Source organism: Nicotiana tomentosiformis, chromosome 10 (genome assembly GCF_000390325.3).
Source record: "Nicotiana tomentosiformis chromosome 10, ASM39032v3, whole genome shotgun sequence".
Lineage (NCBI taxonomy): Eukaryota > Viridiplantae > Streptophyta > Magnoliopsida > Solanales > Solanaceae > Nicotiana > Nicotiana tomentosiformis.
Genome location: NC_090821.1, coordinates 33,777,334 through 33,800,324, shown reverse-complemented (window position 1 = coordinate 33,800,324; position 22,991 = coordinate 33,777,334). Strand labels below are relative to the sequence as shown.

General features: G+C 37.6%; 1 protein-coding gene across 2 annotated transcripts; it reads right to left on the bottom strand.

The window, feature by feature from the left end:
• Window positions 1-1,237: 1,237 nt before the first annotated feature.
• On the bottom strand, window positions 1,238-22,400 carry LOC104112327 (putative protease Do-like 14). 2 transcript variants are annotated; one of them, XM_009622205.4, is made up of 11 exons: window positions 22,215-22,400; window positions 22,019-22,118; window positions 21,798-21,929; window positions 21,518-21,703; window positions 21,071-21,195; window positions 8,797-9,008; window positions 8,486-8,567; window positions 4,941-5,083; window positions 4,345-4,465; window positions 3,234-3,326; window positions 1,238-1,807 (listed from the first exon to the last, which is right to left on the bottom strand). In XM_009622205.4, the coding sequence occupies exons 1-11, from the start codon at window positions 22,227-22,229 to the stop codon at window positions 1,691-1,693; spliced, it is 1,326 nt and encodes a 441-aa protein (XP_009620500.1). In that variant the 5' UTR covers window positions 22,230-22,400; the 3' UTR covers window positions 1,238-1,690. The 2 variants fall into 2 exon arrangements, with proteins under 2 accessions (XP_009620500.1, XP_018631900.1); XM_018776384.3 differs by lacking the exon at window positions 22,215-22,400 and having other exon boundaries at window positions 21,798-21,942.
• Between the last annotated feature and the right edge of the window lie 591 nt (window positions 22,401-22,991).

Here is a 22,991-nt window from a genome sequence, read left to right as displayed (position 1 = left end):
TATATTTATATGTTAAGTTTAAAAATAATAAAGTATTAAATTTGTTCTTGGGCCTTGAAATTATGAAACTGTTATAAGCCAACAAGTAATTAAACCCAAAATCTTAATTCTCAAACCTATTATGCTACTTCTATTGAAACTAAATTATTTCTAACATATTCACTAGCAAAACACAAGGTATTGTAGCGATTATATGTAGCAAACTACAGTGTATTGAATATGTTTCCTTTCGTATGATTTAGATTTATCTTTTTGAATGTTTAATCTTCTATAAACTTTATTCTTGAATCCCAACTTGGTTAATATCTTTCCACTCGTGTGATTTATATTTATTTTTTTTGTATTTGCTTTGTTTATTTTACGTTGTTGTAGAATAGTTGATGGATATATACTCTAACCATCTTTCATATTTTCTTAATTCATCACATTTTAAACTGTAAAAATGTCTAGAGAGTTTTGCTAAGTCCTACAAAAGTACGTATGTTATTGCATTCTACTTCTACTAGTGACTTTTACATGATATTTTAAAAAATTACCGAAAATTAACCGAACCGTACCGATACCGAAGAAAAACCGACATGATTGGAACGGTTTTGAAAAGTCTAATTTTGATTATACATAATAGAATAACCGAAAAATTAGTATGGTATATATTTTATAAAATAACCGGCCGAACCTAACCATTGACACCCCTAGTATCTACTATCCAAGTTCCAACATCAAAAATAGTAGCACAAATTATAGATAACTTAATAAAGGTTTTAAGATCAATAATTTTGAAGGAAAAAGCATCAAAGGTTTACAATATTTAACATCAATCAACTGTACAAACAATAATAACCAAGGACAAAGTCTGGAGAAAACTCGCCAGGAAAGCTGAACAACCAAAGCTAAAATGGAGAAGCGCTCAAACTAAAACACAATTAGCATGATCAAAAGGTAAAAGATGATAGTTGAGAATCGACAAATGATTGGTAAAGATAAGCCAGTAAAGATAGACAGAGAGAAAAACAAAGAAAGATGCCGATGGTATATGGAAAATGAAGCAAACTAAGGGGTTGCTTACTGGAAGCAAAAAGTCAAGTGCTGCCTGGTCATTTAAATATTTTACCGATAAGTCGCAAAAGAGGCGTTACTTTTCTTTTCATTTAATAGTGTATTTAGATATAAAAAGGGGGTATATTTATAATTTAATTTTTCTCTTAGGGTTCATGTTTTTAATATAGTATAGATGATATACAAGGGGAATAGAATTGGAGTCATGTTCATTTCGTCTACTAAACTCTTATTAGGTTTCCATAGCACAGTATCTCCCCTCGTCTTTCTAAATGATGGTAGAAAAGGCAAACCCTAGAGGAGAAGTCCTTTGGAAGCATTTGTCGCGTTCTCCATAACTCGATCAATGTGTTCAGAATCTAAAGTTCCTAATTTGTGTCACCAATTACATGGGAAAATATTCCTTCAACCTAAATTCTTCCACCAATACCCGTTGAATGTGGCATAACGGAACATTAGCCAAAAAAAGACCATTGGCATAGTACAGTCATGCATAGTAAGGAAATATGTACCCCAGAGAAATTGACACGCATGGAATTGGTTCTGAATCAACTTCAACGAAGTAGCAGGCCAGTGACGGAAAGTGGTTGGAACTCACAGGCCACATTATAGGAACAAAAGCAAAATGGTCATTTCACATGTCAGGATTGGCTTCTTCTGGAATCACAGTCAAGGTGGCAGTAGCATTATTCGCTCTTTTCACCACAGCTTTCAATTGTTTTCCAAGGTTGTCGCCCATTATATCAATGATCTGTAGAAAAATCAGAGAATTAAAAGTCACTAGTGCTTAGTACAGAGTAATGCTGGTATTTATTATATAAGAGCCAATCAACCAATTAAAATAATAATATATCGCAGGTAATTGTCATTATATACCATCACTCAGGTTTCAAATTTTGCACTTCACATGAATGTCTTAACTTTTCATCAGTAGAATGAATATTTGTCTTTTCATTTTCAACTACAAAAATTTGCAGAGTAACCATGACACCTGCACTGTAACAGTCAAAATTACCCTGATTATCAATAAAAGCACGTAGAAGGGGAGCCTTGGAGCAATGGTAAAGTTGTAATCATCGGTTCGAGCCGTGGAATCAACCATTGATGCTTGCATCAGGATGGACTGCCTACATTACACCCCCTGGGATGCAGCCCTCCCCCGGACCTTGCGTGAATGCGGGATGTTTTGTGCACCGGATAGCCCTATTCCCTTTTTATCAGTAAAGCACGTCTACTGCTCCTTCGCCCCAATAGCAAGGAGGAAGAAACTGAAGGCTGTTAAACCATTTTGTAGTTTCCATTTTGCTGGAATGAGATATTTAGAATAATTGTGGGAATGAAGAATTTACTAGACGCTAGATGGAACTACGAGAATCTCACCATCTTCTTCTATGCTGCTTTTCCAGCGCAGTTGCTCTGAAGCAAGCATATTGACACCTAAGTCTCGTCCCGTTTTTATTGGAGCCTTCTACCCCCTAGATCCAGCACCACAATTCCACAGTCAACCCACCTACCCCTTCCCCTCCAAAAGAAACACAAAAATAAAAAGAAAAGAAGTGACAAAAGCACCCAATCATTGCCTTGTCTTGAGTTCTAGGTGCTTTTTCTTTCTTTGGTGTGTGCGTGTGAGACTATTTCAAAGAAGGTTTGTGCATGCTAGGGTGGAAGCAATAGGTGGAAAAGGCAGCATTTGACAAGTAAAACAATGAGAAAAAGGTAGGACAATTAATAATAACACAAATAACGATAAGGAAGGGCTTTCGACAATGTGCCAGCTGGAAGTAAAGGTAGAGTTATCTTTACATGAAGCAACTGGTCTTCAGAAGAAAATCCTAAGCAAAAGGGCTCAAAGTGGAAGTGTGTGAAATGAGAAGGTAATGGCTACAAACTCTGACCAGGTTATGGTGATTAGTACAAATATAGCAAGTATCAGCTGAGGGAAATCAGGTTGTTTACATGGGACCAACTTAGAGAGTTAGAGTAGATAATAAAATGTCATCTGGTATTTTGCAAACCATAAAAATACACCTCCCCAAGAAGTATTATAAAGAAATAAGAAACTTGTAGATCACCTAGTCTGCAGGTAGAAAATTATCAATTTTTTATTCTTTTCATTTTGTCCTTTTGGTCCCTCCAACCGGACATCATTAACATTATGGCTCTTAAGGTGATTTTACCTCCTTTATACTCCCAACAGGCTTTCCATCAAATTCAACAACCACGTCACTAGGGTGAAATCCAGCACGATCAGCAGGGGACCCTGGAGTCACCTGCGAAAATAAATGATCCACTGTCTCAAAAACATATTCAACAGACAAGCATGTAAAGGTCCAAAGAGAGCCAATAAGTTATGTACATAACCCAGAAAAAGACCAACATGTATGTTCACTACTTTACAACATTAACATCCACCCTATACAATAAAATGACAGCGAAAATGATTAGCAGGTCTCATGATAGCACCAAAGCATCAAAAGGGTGAATATCTAAAGACTAAAGATTCATGATGCAGCAGTAGTGCCTAAGAATCCATGAAATAAATTAACTTGAAGTTTAATGTCCACAGTTCAAACCCCATACACAAACAAATGGCAAAGACACGTACCTCACGCCAGTGCTCCTTCAAATTTATAACACGGAGATCTATTCAGAGATGTACTAGTATATGAGGAAAAACAAGACAATGAAATTTATTGTCATTGAAATAGTGCAAATGCCCGATATCATTGATCATCAACAATAGAAAATAGTGGTGACAAAGCTGGTGATAGTTAAACACCAGCCTAACATCCATCTGTGTAGCAGCATTCATAGACATAATAGGGAAGTTCCAGGCAGGAAGCTGATTCTAGGTTTGATCAAAAAATAGAATAAGCCAAACTAAAGAAAAGCTGAACGCTCATGTTTGAGCTGCTACACGTGTAAATCTGAATTTTCCCTGGCAAATGCCACAAATCAAATGATAAACAAGGAGAAAGCTTTTTACAGCCAATGAAACAAGTTCAGATGGTAAAGATGTTCTCGTTAAATTAGTTTTGAGTCCATGACATGAAATATTTCATTTCTTCCCCGTTTTCCGGAAAAATAAAAATCTGCTACAATCTAGAATTCAGTACCAGAGTTGTCTTACTTCATCAAAAAAAACAAGTACCAGAGTCGTTTCTGCGCAGCTGTAGTGCACATAATATCTGCCCCTAAGGTCTGTAAAAGAGAGCCTACCACCACTCCTTCACCAGATAAAAGAACAATCTATAAATAAGGAAAGAGGAAAAACACAAGATGACATACCATTGATACAAGAACTCCCTTGTTGACTTTTGGAAAAGATGGATCTCTTTCCTGAAGCTGTGCAACAACCATATCATTTAGATCAAGCATTTTCAAACCCAACCAAGGTCGAATAACTCTCCTGTGTAAGATCAAATTCCATTACTAAAATTTTTTAAAGAAAAGTCTCAAAATCAATCAAAAAAGAGTCTCAAATACCTCAGAATAGGAATGAGTAACTCTTAAATGCCCATGCAAGAAGAATGATTACATGGAAACTTATTGGTTCTTATCAATTAGTACAAGTTTGTGAGACGAGAGGAAAAGTGTCCTTGAAAGCCAACAGAGATTTTTAAAAAAAAAAACAAAGAGATGTCAGTAAAATTATGGTAGAAATGCTCACGAAATCTCCAAATATCCATTCAACACAGTGACAGAGCCTCTGTGGCTCTATGTCTGCATTTGGATCTTTCAGTATATTAAGTATTCATATCTTTTGATTTTTCCTGTTAGTGCGAGTGAATCGGGGAGAGGGGGAAGGAGATGTTAAAATCAAGCCTACACAAAATGCTGATAATTTAGCACCTGACGACAACTATAGTGTCTTGATATCATACCCCCTTTTCTTGAAGTGGTCTATAATCTTGGTAACAGAATCAATTGGTACAGCAAAGCCCAAACCATCAGCTGCCAATACTTTCATGATATTAACTCCGATTACTTCTCCGTCGACATTTACAAGAGGTCCTCCAGAATTTCCCTACATTGAGGAAAGACTAAAAGTTATGCTATATGTCAAAACAAAATAGGTAGTTTCATATTTTGAAAACTGAAGCTGAAAAGAGAAAAAAAAATTATCTCTGTCAAAACAAAATAGGTAATTTCATATTTTGAAAACTGAAGCTGAAAAGAGGAAAAAAATTTATCTATCATAATCCAGTCAATCTGGAAGAGATAATAAAACAAGACATGCTTCTCAGGATTTCATAGATCCATGCAGACGTCAACACAATTAGAACATTTTTCCACCGTTTCGATCTGTCAAACGGCTGTTCGACTTACATAAAGGATTGCATTATGCAGGAATATTAGCCCAATTAGAAGGCAATAAGAAATTCTGACATTACTGGACAAAATGACTTATGATGCCACTCCACACACACTCCATAACAATCAACTGTTCCTGCTCCCTCCTGATATATTGCTCCTACGCCTCTCTTTATTTATAAAAATAAGAAAACGATAATATCTCCTTTGCCTGCCCCTTAAGCAGGTATAAAATCCAATGCCTCAAAGCTCTCACGTCAACCAGTGTTTTTTTTCCCGATGAAGTAAATCAGATTCATTAATATCAATTTTCTCCTTCCCATATTCAACTGTAAGGGGAGAGGACGACCCATCGCCTCTGAGCCTCAAAAGGTATCAAGCAATTAACAAGTACATCTCACTCCCAAACTAGTTCGATCGAATATATGAATCCTCTATAATCATTTGACTCCCTTCGAATCCCTCATTCAAATATATATATTGGGAGTGTTTTTCAATTAAGATAATTAAAATCTCCCACTTATCCAATACAAGTCTCTAACTGGACTAAATAGGCATCTGACAAACACTGGACAAAAATAAACGATCTGAGTGCTACAATAACAACTAAAGTTTAATCCCAATTAGTTGGTCACCCAGAAAAAAGAATGTATACAATTGGCATAATTAGCAATTTACCAACAGTTATTGATTCAAGGGAACCTTCACAGCAGCAATTTTCGGGACCACATGTTTACTGGCAGATTCCAGAAAATTACTTCTAGTCCCGAAACCCAAATCAGGTTTCTTAGTTATTAGCCTGTGGCTGTTAAAGCAAGATCGGAAGTATATCATATTCAAATGTGAGCGACAACATAAGTGGGTATAAAATAATTTCTTGATGAATGGAATTTTTCTTAGTACATAAATGGTTTAGATAGACCCTTGTGGTCCGGCCCTTCCCCGGACCCCGTGCATAGTGTGAGCTTAGTGCACTGGGCTGCCCTTTTTGTTACATAAAAGGTTTACATTTACCTGTGAGGCAGTTTGAGTTTTAAGAAATATGCAAAAGCGCAAGAACAAAAGTCTTTTTTTGGAAAAGAGAAATATATATAGATTATCCAAAAGGGATAATAATATGTTGTATTTTGGATAGAGGGAGCATTTGTTTATTGTCTCTTTCCCTTACTATTGCTCCTTTATCTTAGTAGGCGTAAATAAATATTTAGGCTTAAAGACTAAATATTTATGTCTAAACTGTATGTCACTGAAAATTTTAAGCCACTGATAATTAATTGTACAGATAGTAAGTTTGCAGTATTCAGAAGAGGCATGCATAAGCTGCAGGATAAAAAATTAGATGCTACAAGAAGAAATTATGGAACAGCATTCCGTTATGTATTGTTTAGCTAATATAAAAGAGAGGAATAGAAGAACTTTTTGAGAATTCTGTACTAAAAGTTAAAAGAACCCTTGTTTCATTTACTTTAGGCGTAAACATGACATCCATTTTGTGTAGATAGTTGGCAGGAGTTTTGGATGATCAATGCAATCTTGTAGTATAACTTTCTTTTAGTGAACATCATCTTGGTGTATATCTAAAAAATTTGATTTATAAGAAAATAAAATTTGAATTATTTAGTAAACTACTTAATATAAATCCGTGTTATCCGCATTCTTAAATTCACGGCTAGATAATATAACTGGAACAGCTATATTATACTCCTTGGTTCCAATCTAGATGATACTCTTTCTATTTTGGGGACGTTCCAAAACGTTTGACACTATTCCACTAATAATTTAGAATTTTGATGTAATGTTCTTACTAAACTAATCACCTATCCCCTTAAATTTTTTTCAGTAACTATAATATAAAAGTCAAAGTAACATCTTAAACTCCATATCAAACACTATCATATAAAATGGAATGGCAGTGCTAATTTCAGAAAATATCATTCCACCTGATTATGAAAAGTTCTGCATACCCAAATGTTTTCCTCGGCAATACACATTTGGCAAAGTTGCACAATTGCCTGAATTAATCATACACAATCATGTGAAAGAAATGAAACTTCCTAGAATCTTACCAACAAGGGTTGTGGTGGAGTGGTAAGTACTCCTTCATCCTTAACCAGAGGTCTCGGGTTCGAGTCCCAGGGTATGGAATCGCCTTTGTTAGGGAGCGCTTTACCCCCCAATGTGGGGCTTCCTGGAGCGAATCCGGATTTAGTCGGGCCCCAATGTGGGTACCGGACACCGGGTGGGAAACCAAAAAAAACTTGTTGGAATCTTAAGACATAACTGGACCAGACTTCAGTTCAGATTTAATGAGATATAGTTTCAGCATGTATCGCTTTTGGATGACATGATTGATCAATCCTAAGGAAGCACTACAGCTAAAGTTTTCTTAGTATCTAACTTTCAACTGGGGATTGTCTTCTGCAAATAGGACATTAAATTCCTAGAAATACTCTTTCTAAGAAGCTCTAAATCCACGTAACAGGGGACAATCAACACCACAGGGTGCTAAGGTTCAACGAGAAATAGATCAAAGCAAAGTAAGCTATGTTATGTATCTGATTAGCATTATGCAATTGTATATCCCTCAAAAATCAGCACTTCATATAGAACTACAAAAACTAAAATCTATTATTTGTAGGGAAGAGGACTAAATAGATTATGAGTAATCTCAAATGCTAAACCTGATGAGGAGGTCGGTTGTTGAGGTGGGATGACTAAGGCCACAATCCTTTACTGAAGCTTCTTGCTGTAAAAAGGAAAGGAAAAATATTCAAGCTGCACAAATTCCATTGACAGCCAATATCCTTAAAGAACATTATGTACTCTAATGCATTGAGACTGCAGGTGTTGATAAGCTTAGATTAAAGAAAGAATAGGACTCTAATCCTACACATACTGACGGCGAAAATTACACTTCATTACCGGCATTATTCATTTACTCTCTCAACTAGTAAAGTCTTGAAAGCTCATCGTTTGATGTGCTTCTCATGGAAAAATTAAGATCTGATTTGCCACCAATTACCGAAACCCCCAATCCACCTCCAAAATCAAGAAATCTAAAGAGCAAGGAACATTAGAAATAAGCAAACTTATACATCAACTATGAGTAACTTACGGCATTAATAGCACAATCAGTCTGTAAATACTCTCGCCGCATGCCCCCAAGTCCAAGATCACTACTTTTACGATCAACACAGCTACATGGAACAGGGAAAGTAAAAATTGGGATCAATAAAGATTAATCATTTATGCAACATCTACTCAGAGTAGAGATAATTAGGTCTGACAGCAGTGGACATTTCTCTGGTTCATGTTATTCTGCATGCCCATACAAACTTATCTTTAACCGAGACTTCATGAAACAAATAATTTTGCACTACTAAAAGAAACAGAAGAAACTTCCATGTTGCTTTCTGCTCATATTACCTCACAATGCCTGCTGTAATTGTATTTTGAAGGGAGAGGGGGCAACCCATAGCCACCACCCAATCCCCAGGGCGAAGCATATTTGAAGTGCCAAGCTTGGCAGTTGGAAGTGGAGTTTTGGATTTTATCTTTACAATTGCAATATCAAAATGTAGATCGGCATTGACCACAGTACCCTCAAATACACGGCCATCTTGCAAAGTCACATCAACCTACAAAAAAGGTTTTCAAAATTGACTTACACACAATTGAAATAAGGACAACAGCGAAAGAATACAGGTGATAGATAGATAGATATGGACAAGCTACTTTAACATAATGACCCATGCATACCACTCCAAAAGAAAAAAGAAGAGGATCATCCTTCGGATTTCAAGGTCCAAGACAGAAGATCAAATACACTAATTACAACCAAAAAATAAAAACAGAGGAAAGAAACACAACCCGAGATCCACTTGCATACAACGGTGTATCCAGGATTTCAAGAACATGGGTACACTATTACGAAGAGGTAGATTCAGGATTTACATTTGACGCATTCAACCTTTGCATTCTTACCATGAATTCATTATACTTCCAAAATTATAGGTTTAAAAGTAATTTTTTTTTGGGCAATTTCAGTGATTTTCCACATATGTATATATCTATAATTTGTACCGAAATTGTTAGGATCAAGTGAACCCATTGCCTATATGCTACATCCTCCACTATCGCAAATTTTTATAAAGACATTCAGTTAAATTATACAAAATTTAACGGTGATGTGAGAATGCACGGGAGAAAAAACTATTATTGATATTCTGTTTAATTATAATACAATGAGCCCTATTTATACAATACATATCATACAATACAATGGGACTAGGACTAATTCATATTATGTACATAACTATCTAACCCTCCCCCTCAAGCCGGTGCATACAAATCATATGTACCGAGCTTGTTACATATGTAACTAATACGAGGACGAGTAAGGGACTTGATGAAAATATCTGCAAGTTGATCATTCGACTTCATAAACTTTGTAGCAATATCTCCTGAGAGTATCTTTTCTCTGATGAAGTGACAATCAATCTCAATGTGTTTAGTTCTCTCATGGAACACCGGATTTGATGCAATATGAAGGACAGCTTGGTTATCACACACAAGTTCCATCTTGCTGACCTCACCAAATTTCAACTCATTAAGCAAATGTTTGATCCAAACTAGCTCACGTGTTGCCACAACCATTGCTCGATATTCTGCTTATGCACTAGACCGAGCAACCACATTCTGTTTCTTGCTCTTCCAAGACGCCAAATTACCTCCTATTAAAACACAATATCCAGATGTAGAACGCCTATCAGAAGGTGATCCTGCCCAGTCAGTATTTGAGTACCCAACAATTTGCTCATGGCCTCGATCTTCAAAAATAATCCTTTGCCTGGAGCTAATTTTATATATCGAAGAATGCGGACAACTGCATCCCAATGACTATCACAGGGAGAATCCAGGAACTGACTTACCACACTCACCGGAAAGGAAATGTCAGGTCTAGTCACTGTGAAGTAATTTAATTTACCAACCAGCCGCCTATATCTTGCAGGATCGCTAAGCGGCTCCCCCTGTCCTGGTAGAAGTTTAGAATTCGGATCCATAGGAGTGTCAACAGGTCTACAGCCTGTCATTCCTGTCTCCTCAAGAATGTCTAAGGCATACTTCCTTTATGAGATAACAATACCTGAGCTAGACTGAGCGACCTCAATACCTAGAAAATACTTTAATTTGCTCAGATCCTTAGTCTGAAAGTGCTGAAAGAGATGTTGCTTCAACTTAGTAATACCATCCTGATCATTGCCGGTAATAACAATATCATCAACATAAACCACCAGATAAATACCGAGATTTGAAGCAGAATGCCGATAAAACACAGAGTGATCAGCTTCACTATGAATCACGCCAAACTCCTAAATAACTGTGCTGAACTTACCAAACCAGGCTCGAGGAAACTACTTTAGACCATAGAGGGACCGATGCATCCGACATACAAGGCCACTAAACTCTCCCTGAGCAACAAAACCAGGTGGTTGCTCCATATAAACCTCATCCTCAAGGTCACCTTGAAGAAAAGCATTCTTAATGTCCAACTGATAGAGAGGTTGATGGCGAACAGCAGCCATGGATAGAAAAAGGCGGACTGATGCTATTTTAGCCACGGGAGAGAAAGTATCACTGTAATTGAGCCCATATATCTGAGTATACCCTTTGGCAACAAGACGAGCCTTAAGTCGATCAACCTGGCCATCTGGACCAACTTTGACTGCATACACCCAACGACAACCAATAGTCGATTTACCTGAAGGAAGAGGAACAAGCTCCCAAGTACCACTCGTATGTAAAGCAGACATCTCGTCAATCATAGCTTGTCGCCACCCTGGATGAGACAGTGCTTCACCTGTAGACTTAGGGATAGAAACAGAGGACAAAGATGATACAAATGCACAATGGGGTGATGACAGACGATGGTAACTTAAACCGACATAATAGGGATTAGGATTAAGTGTGGACCGTATACCTTTCCGGAGTGCAATCGGTTGACTAAGAGGAGACAAGTCTGTAGTATTAGCAGGGTCAGGTGCAGGACGTGAATCAGCTGGGCCTGATGCTGGGCGCGGACGACGATGATAAGTCAGAAGTAGTGGAGCTGTAGAAGGTTTAACTGGACTAGGCGGTGGAACTGGAGCTATAGGTGGTGGAGCTGGAACTATAGGTGGTGGAGCTAGAGCTGGAGCTGGAGTTGGTGAAGCTGGAGCTATAGGTGGTGGAGTTGGAGTTGGAGCTGTAGGTGAAGATGAATAGGAGATAGTGACTCAATCTCCAAAAGATGGAACTGGTAGCACCTCAGAAATATCTAAGTGATTACCTGGACTTGTGAAGTATGATTGGGTTTCAAAGAAGGTAACATCAGCAGACATAAGGTACCACCTGAGACCAGGAGAATAACATCGATATCCCTTTTGCGTTCTCGAGTAACCCAAAAATACGCACTTAAGAGCACGATGAGCTAACTTATCTTTTCCTGGAGTAAGGTTATGAACAAACACGTGCTCCCAAAGACACGGGGTGGAAAAGAGAACAAAGGTAAGTGGGAAAATAAGACAGAGAATGGAACGTGATTCTGGATAGCTGAAGATGGCATACGATTAATAAGATAGTATGATGTAAGAACTGCATCCCCCAAAAACGCAACAGAATATGAGATTGTATGAGTAGGGTACGAGCTGTTTCAATAAGATGTCTATTCTTTCTTTCAGCTACCCCATTTTGTTGGGATGTGTACAGGCAAGATGTTTGATGAATAATCTCATGAGAGTTCATAAACTGCTGAAAAGGAGAAGACAAATACTCTAAGGCATTATCACTACGAAATGTGCTGATAGAAACCCCAAATTGATTTTGAATTTCAGCGTGGAAGGTCTGGAAAATAGAAAACAACTCGGATCGATTTTTCATCAAAAATATCCAAGTGCATCTGGAATAATCATCAATGAAACTGACAAGTAGCGGAATCCCAAGGTAGAACTGACCCGACTAGGACCCCAAACATCTGAATGGACTAAAGTAAAAGGTGACTCAGCTCGATTATCAAGACGCCGAGGGAAATTGGAGCGGGTATGCTAACCGAGCTGACATAACTCACACTCTAAAAGAGACAAGTGAGATAAACCAGGTACCATTTTCTGAAGTTTTGACAAACTGGGATGTCCCAACCATTTATGTAATAAATCTGGTGAATCAGTGACAGGACAAGTTGTGAAGGAAGACAAGATGTGAGTCCATGTGATTTTGCAAGGATAAGGTAATAAAGTCCATCTGATTCATGTCCGGTACCAATGATCCGCCCTGTGCTGCGTTCCTGTATAAAAATAAGGTCATCAAGAAATAAAACAGAGCATTTAAGTGATTTGGCTAAACGACTAACGGCTATGAGATTAAAAGGACTACCGGGAACATAAAGAACTGAATCTAAAGGTAAGGAAGGAAGTAGACTTGCTTGACCTATTCTATTTGCCATGGTTTGAGACCCGTTGGCCATTGTTACTATTGGGAGAGATTGAGAATAGGAAATAGTAGTGAAAAGAGATTTGTTACCAGAAATATGATCAGATACACCTAAAAAAATGACGCAAGACTCAGAGGTTGAAGATTGGGAGACACAAGTCACGCTACTATCTGTTTGAACAACGGAAGCTATCCCTGAAGATGTCTGTTTACATGCTTTGTACTGAAGGAACTCAATATAATCCGGTAAAGAAACCATCTGTATTGGATTCAATGCATTGGATCTAACGGATTGTGAGTCAAAGTCTTCTAATACGAATGCCATTATAATGGTTACGCTGGAAAAAAAAAACAGAAATTTTCTGGAAATTACTGTTCTATCCGGAAAATATCACTGTTCACGCCGGAAAAATATGAAAGTGGTCGGAATTTGATTTAAATTGTATGGGTAGGCTCGGAATTGCAATGGGAACAATCTGTCCTGAAGAGTCGTCGCCAAAAAATGGCCGGAAGGTGGCCCACGCGCCGGCGCATGACGTCGGAACTTCGCCGGAAAATTTTCTTCCGTCGGCGCGTGGCAGCGCGTAGAAGGCTTCTGACGGAGATTTGTTTATTGGTAGGTCGCCGGAGACCGATCTACTTCGTGGTGGTGTTGGTTTTTGCACAACACTGACGAAAAGTGACTTTTTACTTGCGGCATACCTGTGTTTGCCGGAAAAAGACTTCCGGTTGACTGATTTTTCTTCCCGGAGTCGCTGTAATTTATGCACAGCGATAAATCTCTCACGATTGCTCTGATACCATGTGAGAATGCACGGAGAAAAATCTATTATTGATATTCAGTTTAATTATACTACAATGAGCCCTATTTATACAATACATATCATACTCCTATTCTATGTGGGATTAGGACTAATTCATATTATGTACATTACTATCTAACAGGTGATAACAAAAGAAAAATAAGAATTTCAATTTATTAGACTTGGGAATTTAATTTATTTAAGAAAGGTTAATAATTTTATCATCAGCACCCAAAATAGGGCTAGTATCTAATAATTACAAGAAGAAAACCCCTGCAATTCTTACAAGGAGTGAAAAAAGTCTAGCAATGATTCTGCATCATCTACCAACTGTTCTTTACACCAAAAATCAAAAAGAGAAATGCATGAACTCTTGATTTTCTGGGTTGGGCTGCTCTTTCCTTCAAAACATCTTGTGTTCCTCTCCTTCAAACTGTCCACCATACGCAAGCTGGAACAATCTTCCATCATACCTTGTGTCAAGTTCTTCCTTTTATACTGTTCCAGCTGCATATCAGGCCAATAATGTCTTTAGGCATCACCCAAACAGTTCCAGGTAGTGTTACAAAGAGCTGCCAAAATTGTCTAGTAACGCAGTGTAGGAACAGATGTTCATTGGTTTCAGCATCCTGCAAGCATAGAAAGCATGTAGAATTGGTCTGAATACCTCTTCTCTGTAGAATTTCCAGTGTAAGGCAGACTTTTCTTACTACTAACCATGAAAACAGATAACTTTGAATGGTACTCTGATCTTCCAGATCCTTTTCCAAGGCTAGGGGTATTGGGTTGCCTAATAAATGAAAGATAGGTGTATACTGCTCTTGACTGTGAATTTTGAGTTACTGCCTCCTTTCCATGTAAGAGACTCTTCTTCCCCATCCAATCCTGCAACCTTCTAGCATTTTGAGAATTTCAGTAACTCTAGTAACTTTCCAGTTACTGATAAACCTTCTGAAAGTTAAGTTCCAACCATGGGGCGTCCAAGATTCTTTTATTATGGTATTAGGTGAAGCTGAAAAGATAAATAGATTAGGAAAGAGGTCTTTTAACGCTCCATGCCCAAGCCAATCTCACTCCAGAATGAGACGATCCTTCCATCCCTATCTTAAGACCTATTTTTGCTGAAAACTCCTCCCATAGGTTCCTAATGTATTTCCCGTTGCTAACTACATAAGGAGTTCTCACTGGTTTGGTACTCCAGTGTCCTGACTGCTCATACCTGCACTTGATAACCTGTTCCATAAAGCTTGTTTTCCAGTGTTGTATCTCCAAAGCCATTTCATTAAGAGACTTTTGTTATGCAGACTTAGATTTCTAATGCCTAAACCTCTAACTCTCTTGCTTGAAATAAGAGCCTTCCAGTTAACAAGATGAAGGCCTTTGGGTTCTCTGTTGCCTTCCTAAATGAAGTTCATTCTCAGCTGGTCAATTCTATTCCTTACTTTGACTGGAATAGGCGATAAGGACATGATGCATGTGGGAAGGGAATCCAAGACAGTGCTTAACAAAATGATCCTTCCTTCCCCCTAGGGATAAGTACTGAGTTGTCCTTCTTGTAAGTCTTTTCTCACATTTATCAAGTACCCCTTCCCATATTTCTGCAGCTTTGTTCTTAGAACCCAGTGATAATCCCAAATATTTGATTGGTAAAATTCCTACTTTACAACCCAAAATCCCTGCTAGAATTGGACTATCTGGAACTGCATTAATTGGTACCAGCAAATTCTTTCTCCAATTAATAACATGAAGACATGAGATGCTTTCAAAAATTGTGAGGACCAACCTCAAATGCATTAACTGAGCGAGTTCAGCATCATAAAGAATTAATGCATCATCAGCATACAACAGGTGTGAAATCTCCATACTGGTGTTCCTGTTCTGGACTATAAAACCCTTCAAGCATCCGGTAGCAGTGGAAATTCTCAGCATATTGCTTAACCCTTCCATGGCAAGTATGCAAAGGAAAGGGGATAGAGGATCTCTTTGTCTTAAACCCCTCATTGAAGGGAAGAAGCCTAGAGATCCATTAGTAAGGACAGAGAATTCACTATGCTAATGCAAAAGAAGGTTCAATTGAGTCATTCATCCCCAAATCCGAAACTCTCAGAATATTGATCAAATACCTCCAATTACATGATCAAATGCCTTTTCAATATCTAATTTGCACAAGATCCCTAGTTTCTTCTCCTTTTGCCTAGCATCGACACACTCATTGGCTATAAAGGCAGCATCAATAATCCGTCTTCTTTTGATAAAAACCAGCTGATGCTTGTTCACAATCTAATCTATTGCCTTTTTGAGTCTTTTAGGTAAAATCTTGGAGATAATCTTGTAGATGTTGCCAACAACAACAACAACAGACCCAGTGTAATCCCACAAGTGGGGTCTGGGGAAGGTAGTATGTACACCGGCCTTATCCCTACCTTCAAGAGGGCAGAGAGGATGTTTCTGAATCTTGTAGATGCTGCCGATCAGACTAATTGGTCTGAAATCTCTCAATTCTTTGGCTCCATTCTTCTTGGGTATAAGAGCCATATAAGTGGCATTTAGGCTCTTCTCAAAGATTCCCCGAGAGTGAAAATTGGCCATGGTTTGTAGGATGTCATCCTTCAAAAAATCCTAGCAAGTAATGAAAAACCCCATTGAGAAGCCATCAGGGCCAGGAGCTTTGTCTACAGCACAAAGCCTTATATTGTCTATTGAGAACTTCTTGTTCCTCAGAAGGTCTCTCCAACCAGTTTTGTTCCTTCACTGTTATTGAAGCTGGATTCTAAAGGTTATAATTAGGTCTCCATGCTTCTGACTCGGAATATAACTGTTTATACAAAAGATATGATTTCTTCTTTGATCCCAACTGGATTAGTGACTTCAACCCCATTGATCTCCTGCTTGTCTATGGTATTGTATCTTCTGTGTGCATTGCCTATCTTATTAAAAACCTTTGTTCTTATCCCCCTGTTTTAACCATAGAATTCTGGATTTTTGCCTCCATGATGACTCTTCATATTAGGGGATTTCCTCAAAGTCCAATGCTATGTTGGTTTTGTGTATCAATTCATCGTCAGTAAGGTTTCTTTGTTCTTTCAAAACATCAAGAATGGCTAATTGGTTCAAAAGCTCTATTTTCCTCCTTGCTAGATCCCCAAAGTTAGAAGCATTCCACTCCTTCAGCTTAACTTTTAAAAGTTTTTGTTGCTAAAATATAATCTAGATAACCCTGGACTATAAAAGATGACCACCATTCCTTAACCATCTCTACTACCTCCAACCACCAATTGGCAAATTTAAATTATGATTTTCTTTGTTTCCATTCCTAATCACCACAAAAAAGCTGGATAGCACAGTGATTAGATGTATCAGATGTGATTCTTGGCAAAGTAGACTGTCTGATATTCCTGGAAAATTCATCTAATTCAGTGATAAAAAGAAACCTGTCAAGTCTTGAAGCAATCCCCTGGTTGTTACCTTGTTCCAAGTGAAGGAGCCCCCAAAAAGTGGAGGATCAACTAGTTGTAGATCATTAATTAAATCAGAGAATTTTTTCACAGCTTTAGTAAAGTGGTGATTATTGATCCTTTCAATTGAATCTCTAGTTGTATTGAAATCACCACAAACCACCCACGGGCCACTACAAAGACCTTTTGAGGCTGCCAGCTCCCACCATAAGTCTTGCCTCTCAATTCTGAAAGTTGATGCATAGACCCCAATGATAAACCATGAAAGCCATTAGCTATAACAGTCAATTTACAAGTGATGCACTGATTTACGGTAGTAATCACCTCCCCTTAAAGTATCCTTTTATCCCACATGCTAAAAATTCCACCATTGGTACCATAGCTTCAAGGTTAACAAAATCCACCCATCTGCTCCCCCATAAATGTCTGGCTATATAGGTTATATCTCCTTCTATCTTTATTTCTTGAACAACCACTACATCACATATCGATTCATTAAGAACAGTTTTAATAACTCCCATTTTTTCTCTATCATTCAATCACCATACATTCCACGAATGTATATTTATTTTCATTAATCTACTTTAAGGTTGCTCTCCCCTTAACCTTAGAATGCCCGTCTTTGTATTGAATACCTGATTTGAGATCTTCCAATTATCTCTGGCCTTTTGATTTGGTTGTAGGAAAATTTCAGATTGTGGTGTTCTCCATCTTCTTGCGCCTTCTGCTATTAATCTTCATAAATAAAGAAATGGCTTCCCATTCACACCCTTCAAAATCAACACCAAATTGTTTGCTTAATTTGAGTACATTCAAATGCATCCATAGTATCGCTTCTGATTCTGCCCTTTGAACTTGAATTTCTATTGGAGTGGCTTCTTCATCAATGCTTGTAGTCGATTCCCCAAACATGACCAATTGTTTGTTACCTTTATCATTTTGGCTTGATTCCCCTGCTCCAGTGAGTTCAACATTGTCCATCTCTTGGGTCGATTGCATGTCTATGTGAGGGGTCTGGAGCAGACCTTCTTCTGGAACTAGACCAGAGTCAGTAGAAAGAGAAGAAGAGTTGAACTCCAAAAACATGATATCAAAAGAAACTTCTCTATCTCTGCCTCATGTTCTATCAAGATAAATATCGGTTCTTCCAGAGTTGGAGTTTGTGGAACAAAAGCTGGGAGATGACTAGAAGATCCTTGTCGGATGGGCCATTCAGAATCGGCCCAATACTTTCATTAACGGGTTCAGCCAGTGTGTCTGAAGTGGAGCACGTGCCCACTAAACTGTATTTTTCAGGTTTGGGCCCAAATTGGTGAGGCCTAGATTCTCCTTACTCTTTAATAGTCCATTTAGTTGACCATTAAACACTTTCTTTCCGGACCCTCTTACCCCACGTGTTCCCTTTCAAAATTTTCCTCTTCTTTCGATGTGCCCACGTGACCTAGCCCCTGCTCCGCCTAATAAGTCACTTCTCCCCCTATATAGGATAGACTTCTTGTATCATCCAAAGGTCTTTGCCTATCTCCATCTCCAGGAAAGATTCTGGTTTTCACTCACTAGAATTTCACACCAAATTGGAATGGTGTACAAAAGTCCATCCCTTTCCACCTCGATATCTCTCGGAACTTCTTTACTTTAATGTGTGCCCGATGGAGATAATTTTTCAGAGTAGTCTCCTTCTCTATTTTGATCCATCCCCCACAACGATCCCCTATTTATTTGAATACCTTCTTAGATCATACATTCATAGGTAATCCCAGCAACCTTATCCAAACCTAGTTACTTTCAACTTCATTTGGCCAGCAGCCAGTGGTAGGGCTCCACCATTCAAGCTTCCACTTCGATTTCCTCTAACTCCATTCGCCAGAAAAGACGTGTTCAGCTATCTTCTTGATAGAAGTTCAAACAGAAATTGATGATCGTTCATCTCAAAGACATTGACCCGGCATGATGATTTCCATGAGTTACAGGCCCATCACCGGACATCATTCAAAGTCGTAGTTTCCTGAACAGAAGCCTGAAATCTGCTGACAAGGCATCTACCCAATAGATCTTTGTATGAGACTGTTGTGCCACCAGGGATGAATATTCTAGAGTTGCTGCTTCTGATCGGAGAAACTTTTGCCCCTTTTGTCGTCCATCTGTTGTTTCTGAAGGCTTCCATGAAAGAAGACTCAACTTGAAGGTTGGTGATGAAGAGATAGCACCTTTTCTTTATCTGGAACATTAATGAAAGTGGATATCTTTTGGGCTATATGTCTCCACCCTTCCTTATATGTAGTCTCCGATGTAATAATGATAGATTTGCTTTCTCCTAGAATAACAATAAAGCTGATGTATCTACCATGCTCATTGTATTTGAGAGTGCAGAAAAACTCTGCAAAGTGACCCTTCTTGTTCCACCTCTTCACCAGTGTTTTGGATAGAGTGAGGCGACAAAAAGCGACGAGGGCCCGCTTCACTGAGGCGAGAAGCGAGAAGCGTAGCGCTTGCCTTTTATATGTGAAGCACCAATTAATACAAAAAATAAAATATTAAATTTGCATGTATAAATAACTAAAAACTCAATAACAACATACTAATAAATATATCAATTCAAAAACTCAATAGATAGAAATCAAATATTTTAATATACTGTTTATAGAGAGAAATTAATTACAATTAAAGAGAGAAAATAACAATTAATTATAATTGTAATTATAGAGAGAAGTTATTAATAGTTCACTAAACTGGAAAAAAAATCAAAAGAGAGAAACAAAAGGAAAAAGAAGAGCAGAAGCGAAAACACAGGTGAAAGAAAAGAAAGAAAAAAAGAATATTTCTGCTGGAAATCGGTTGTTGCCGGAAAGAAGAACAAAGAAGACTTACTATCGGAAAAAGAAAAAGAAAAGAAAGAAGAAAGAAGAGAGTCTTACTGCCGGAAAAACCGAGCCTTACTGCCGGAAAAGAAAGAGAAAAGAAAGAAGAAAGAAGTACCTGTAAGTCGAAGAAAATCCTAACTTTTATTTAAGTCTCTTCTTTTTTCTTTCTTTTTTTTTAAAAAGCGACGCCTCTGTCGCTACCTCGCCTCGCCGGCGCTACTTCGCCTCGTCGGCACTTTTTAAAAACGCATCGCAACAGACCAAAAAAGCGTCTGAGCCTCGCTTCGCGTCGCTACTCGCTATTAGCGACGGAGCAAGCGCTATTTACAACACTGCTCTTCATTGTCTTCTTTTGCTCCTTGGATGCCATATTAAATACATAAACTATCCATTTAATAACATTTATGCTGATAGTAACTTGTCTTATTAAATTCCTGCTATGTTCAACCCAATCAAACCACTTCTCCGCCTTGGAGCATCTCCTTGTGATGTCATATGATTTAAAACCTGCATTATAATAAATCTTATCTTCTTCCATGTTCTGAACAAGAATTACTTTGTCGAAAATAACTGAAGACGGGAATAAATTCCAGTACCGCTGGAATTTTCCCCTGAAAAAGTGGTTGAAAAAAAGGAACGCTAGAAAAAGTTAGCCTCGAGAAGGGTGCTTGAGAGCATTCTGCCTTTCTATCCTCTGATTCCGATTTGGATGTATGACTTGGGAATTTTGAAAGAATAAACTAATAAAGAAAGAAAGAAAAACAAAAAAAGTACTTAATTGAAACGCCAAAAGGGATACAAGACATGCCCATCCCCAATTGGTTGACCCAATTTTAGAAAAAGAAAGAAAAAAGCAACAAGATAGACATAAGATTTGAAACTCCCAACCTAATTCTAGAGGAACAGTGAGATTTAAAACTCCGACTTCACTTTAAGGTGCACCCAATAATCATTGCACCATAGAACTCTTTGAGCTTGGGTGCACGCATGTACGTTCAAGTAATCTTGAAAAATTATAGCATTGTTATACATGATTTACGGCATCGCAGTAATGTGACAGGAATGACGCTTTGTCCCCGCAAATGTTTGCAATAACACTTTACAACACACTGACCTTTCCTTTTGATGAAATACTCAAGCCTTGAAAATCGACCACATGAGCACAAGTCAAAATAGTGCCGTCAGCATCTATTATAGTTCCTGATCCTATACTCCTTCCAGCGCTCAACCCATGAAAGCCTACAAAAGGACCAAAAATATACGTTATAGCATATTACAGGCAGTCCCCATATTGAAAACTCTGTCCATCCCATTTCGCATGACAGTATTATACACTAGATGATAGTAGAAGAAACATTCAAGAAATGGTTAAAAGTTAGTCTGATCGAGAAAATATTACATCAAAGCTAAAATTTGATTACTTTAAAAACTTAGATTTTTATAAGTTGCAAAAGTTGTACAAAAATGGATTATGTCAACATCTTAGGACGTACTAATACAGAAAGAAAGTCATAAAATTGGAAGGGAGGAGTAATTAAGCAAATATAGTTAAAAAGCATACCCCTTGAAACAGAAATATTAACAACAGCAGGACCAACGGCGGCAGCTGCATTGGCAATAGTATCTCGTCCGAAACAATTACAACATTTATGTTTCTTCTCATCATCTCCATCTTCCCCACTACCTTCTTTCTTCACATTCTCAGGGGGTTCCAAACCAGTTCTAGCAAAAGATAATGGGAAAATACCTAAAATAAAGTGGTATCAGTTGAATTTAAAAACAAAAACGAAACAAAGTAGGAGAAGTTATAATTCGGAAAACAAAAATTTATGACAACATACAAAGTTGCGATGGGCCCCCGGAAAGAAAAGCAGGACGAAGAAGTTTGTCTTTCATATACGTCCAATGCAATGTCAAATGCAATGTCAAAGTATCTTTTAAAGGTTGCGGTACTGAAACCGAAATTGAGGTTCCTGGAATGGACCTCTATCAGAAATTTAAGGCACATTTGATCGCTAGAAAAAGTTAGAAGTATAGCAAAAATCTTAATTAAAATGCTCACTCGAACTGGTCCCGTTGCCAGTAAAAACTACTGTTGATCCAGCTGCTGCCAAAGCTAATACAGGAATGAAGGATTTGTCACCGCAATTTGATAATATTTTCTGCACAACAGTTAAAAAGTTTTACTCAATAAGATAGAAAACGATTGTATTATCAAGATATATGAAAATTTTGAGGAATTCGGGAAGTGTTTGTACCAGAAATCGTTTCATGAGTGGTTGATACGCCAATTAAATATTCGGTTCAATTGATTATTCGGAAGGAGATTTGAGCAGTTAATTGGGGATGCTCCACACTCCACTCTAAAAACCCCACTTTGCAAAACCCAGAAAAAGTGGTTTCCTTCTCGAACCTATTGACACTTGGGGAGCAAGGCAGCTGAGATGATGGGCTATTTTCTGAACCTACCTATTTTAGGGGCGGTAATTATTCGGTTTGGATTGATTTTTTTCAAAAAAGAAATCAAATCAATAAGTTGATTTTTTAAATATTGGAATCAAACTAAATAAATTAAATTAATTTTTTATGGATTCGGTTTCTATCGATTTTTATCGATTTTTCGGTTATTTATCGATTTTTTTTTAAATATGAGACATACACTGCCAAACACATATTCCGGCAAGTACATTTTTAATGTAACACTATCAAACTAATTGCTCTTTGAGAAATCTATCACTTAACAAAATATATTGATGATAATTGAATTAAATAGTGATGAATAATTTAATTACCAATCAAACTAGAATATAAAAACAAAGAATTAGATTATTATAATAGCAAAGAATTAAACTAAAAATATAAATGACTAATATGTACCATAAAATTTTAGAAACTTTATATAAAAATATTTAAATTTAAATAGTTATTTCTATAGTCGGTTTGGTTCTGGTTTTTTCGGTTATTTTTTTTATTAAAACCAAAACCAAACCAAATTTGATCGGTTTTTAAAATTCAAAACCAAAACCAAACCAAAC

Bases quoted from the DNA above. Each gene is read 5' to 3' on its own strand.
- LOC104112327 (XM_009622205.4), bottom strand. The intron at 21,930-22,018 runs GTGAGCATTTTA...GGTCCATTCCAG, and splicing joins TGGCAACGGGACCAGTTCGA to GAACCTCAATTTCGGTTTCA. The intron at 8,568-8,796 runs GTAATATGAGCA...TGTTCCATGTAG, and splicing joins ATTACAGCAGGCATTGTGAG to CTGTGTTGATCGTAAAAGTA.